This window comes from Otolemur garnettii, unplaced genomic scaffold (assembly GCF_000181295.1).
Source record: "Otolemur garnettii isolate 467f Iridium unplaced genomic scaffold, OtoGar3 scaffold00279, whole genome shotgun sequence".
Lineage (NCBI taxonomy): Eukaryota > Metazoa > Chordata > Mammalia > Primates > Galagidae > Otolemur > Otolemur garnettii.
In genome coordinates, this window is record NW_003852674.1 from 335,543 (window position 1) to 337,568 (window position 2,026).

General features: G+C 41.5%; 1 protein-coding gene across 1 annotated transcript; it reads left to right on the plus strand.

Moving 5' to 3' along the window:
• Positions 1 to 768: 768 nt before the first annotated feature.
• LOC100947860 (olfactory receptor 2G6) lies at positions 769 to 1,725 on the plus strand. Its single transcript, XM_003803114.1, has one exon. It carries the CDS (start codon positions 769 to 771, stop codon positions 1,723 to 1,725), a length of 957 nt encoding a protein of 318 aa, XP_003803162.1.
• The last annotated feature ends 301 nt before the right edge of the window (positions 1,726 to 2,026 follow it).

Sequence of the window (2,026 nt, forward strand, 5' to 3'; positions counted from 1 at the left end):
ACAGCAGACAGGTCAGGGCTTTTAGGGGATCTGTCACCCAAGTTACATAATATCTATTAAGCAATTTCTCACCTTCCTATGTGAGTCCTGAGTTAGCACAGGCTGCACTGATGTTTCATGCCCTGTCTCAGCTTGGGGAATTTGCGTTTTCTCTATGGACAGCCACACGCAGCAAATCATATGTAGCTGACACCAATTTGCTGACTGTGTGCAATTTGTCTTTGCCTTCTGTTTTACCTGTTTTTCTCATTAATTTTGACTTGCCTTCTAATGTAATTTCCCTTGCACAAATACTACAGATATGCTATGATATGGGCAGGTTTCATTTCTACTCATTTGACAACTTATTTTGACTTAGGATTAGCCAATATTACTTTGATAATAGCTTTAGAACGTTGGTCAAGATTTATAAAAATTTAAAATAAAATATTTGTATAGAAAAGAACACTAGGTCAGTTGCTTTACTGATAAATAGATCATTATGGCATATAAATATATTAATGTCAAAATGAGCAAAGTACAAAAATAGGCAAAGAAAGAATGAATAAATATAAATAAAACTAATATTGATGCAATTATTTTGTCATTTGAATGAGATCTGGTTAAATGAAAATAGAAGGGGGTGGCATTTTCTGCCCATGGATGTGTGCAACAGAGCCAAGAGGATAGATGAGGAAGATGATCACACAACTGTGGGTTACCAATGTTTATCTTGTTACTTTCTTTCCCCCAAATATTAATCATTTTAGGAACCAAATCTTCAGGAAAATGGAGGAAACCAGCAACAACAGCTCTGAGAAGGGATTTCTTCTTCTAGGATTTTCAGACCAGCCCCAGCTGGAGAGGTTCCTTTTTGTCATCATATTGCACTTTTACATCTTAAACCTTTTGGGAAACACTTCTATCATATTGGTATCTTATCTGGACCCCAAACTCCATACGCCGATGTATTTCTTCCTGAGCAACCTCTCCTGTGTGGACATCTGCTTCACCACCAGTGTTGCCCCACAGCTGCTGGTCACCATGAATAAGAAAGATAAGACCATGAGCTATGGTGGATGTGTGGCCCAGCTATATGTGGCCATGGGCTTAGGCTCATGTGAGTGCATTCTTCTGGCAGTCATGGCTTATGACCGCTATGCTGCTGTCTGCTGGCCACTGCACTACACAACCATCATGCACCCTAGGCTCTGTGCATCTCTGGCCAGTATGGCATGGTTCAGTGGCCTTGTTACCTCCCTAATTCAGTGCTCCCTTACTGTGCAGCTGCCCCTTTGTGGTCATCGCAAACTGGACCACATTTTCTGTGAGGTGCCAGTGCTCATTAAACTGGCCTGTGTGGACACAACTTTCAACGAAGCAGAACTCTTTGTGGCCAGTGTAGTCTTTCTCATTGTCCCTGTGTCACTCATTTTGGTCTCCTATGGCCTTATAACCCAAGCTGTGCTGAGGATCAAATCAGCTGCAGGGCGCCAGAAAGTTTTTGGGACCTGCTCCTCTCACCTGGTTGTTGTCATCATTTTCTATGGGACTATTATCTTCATGTACCTTCAGCCAGCCAAAAGTAGCTCCAAAAATCAGGGAAAGTTTGTTTCTCTTTTCTACACCATAGTTACCCCACTTTTAAATCCCATCATCTACACACTGAGAAACAAAGATGTAAAAGGGGCCTTGAGGGTGCTGATTACAGGAAAAGCTCTTGGGCCACAACCAAGGGATTACTGAAAGTCCTGGAACTCTATAAGACGCTAAACATCTCAAGGCACAAGGACATTTAATTCTTCCCAAACCCCTTCTCACAAATCCCACAGTTCTATGCTCTATCTACAGAAATCCTTTGTTCTTCTCCCATCATGCAATTAATGTTCCTGTATTCGTTACCTCTGTTTAGCATACTGGTCTGCCTGGTGAACTCCTTATTTTTAACATGTCAGCTGAAATTTTGCCTGCACTGCACATTCCAGGTGTATTGAAACACCATCCTTCTCACCCTCTGTGGAACATTATTTGTCTCATAATACATGTT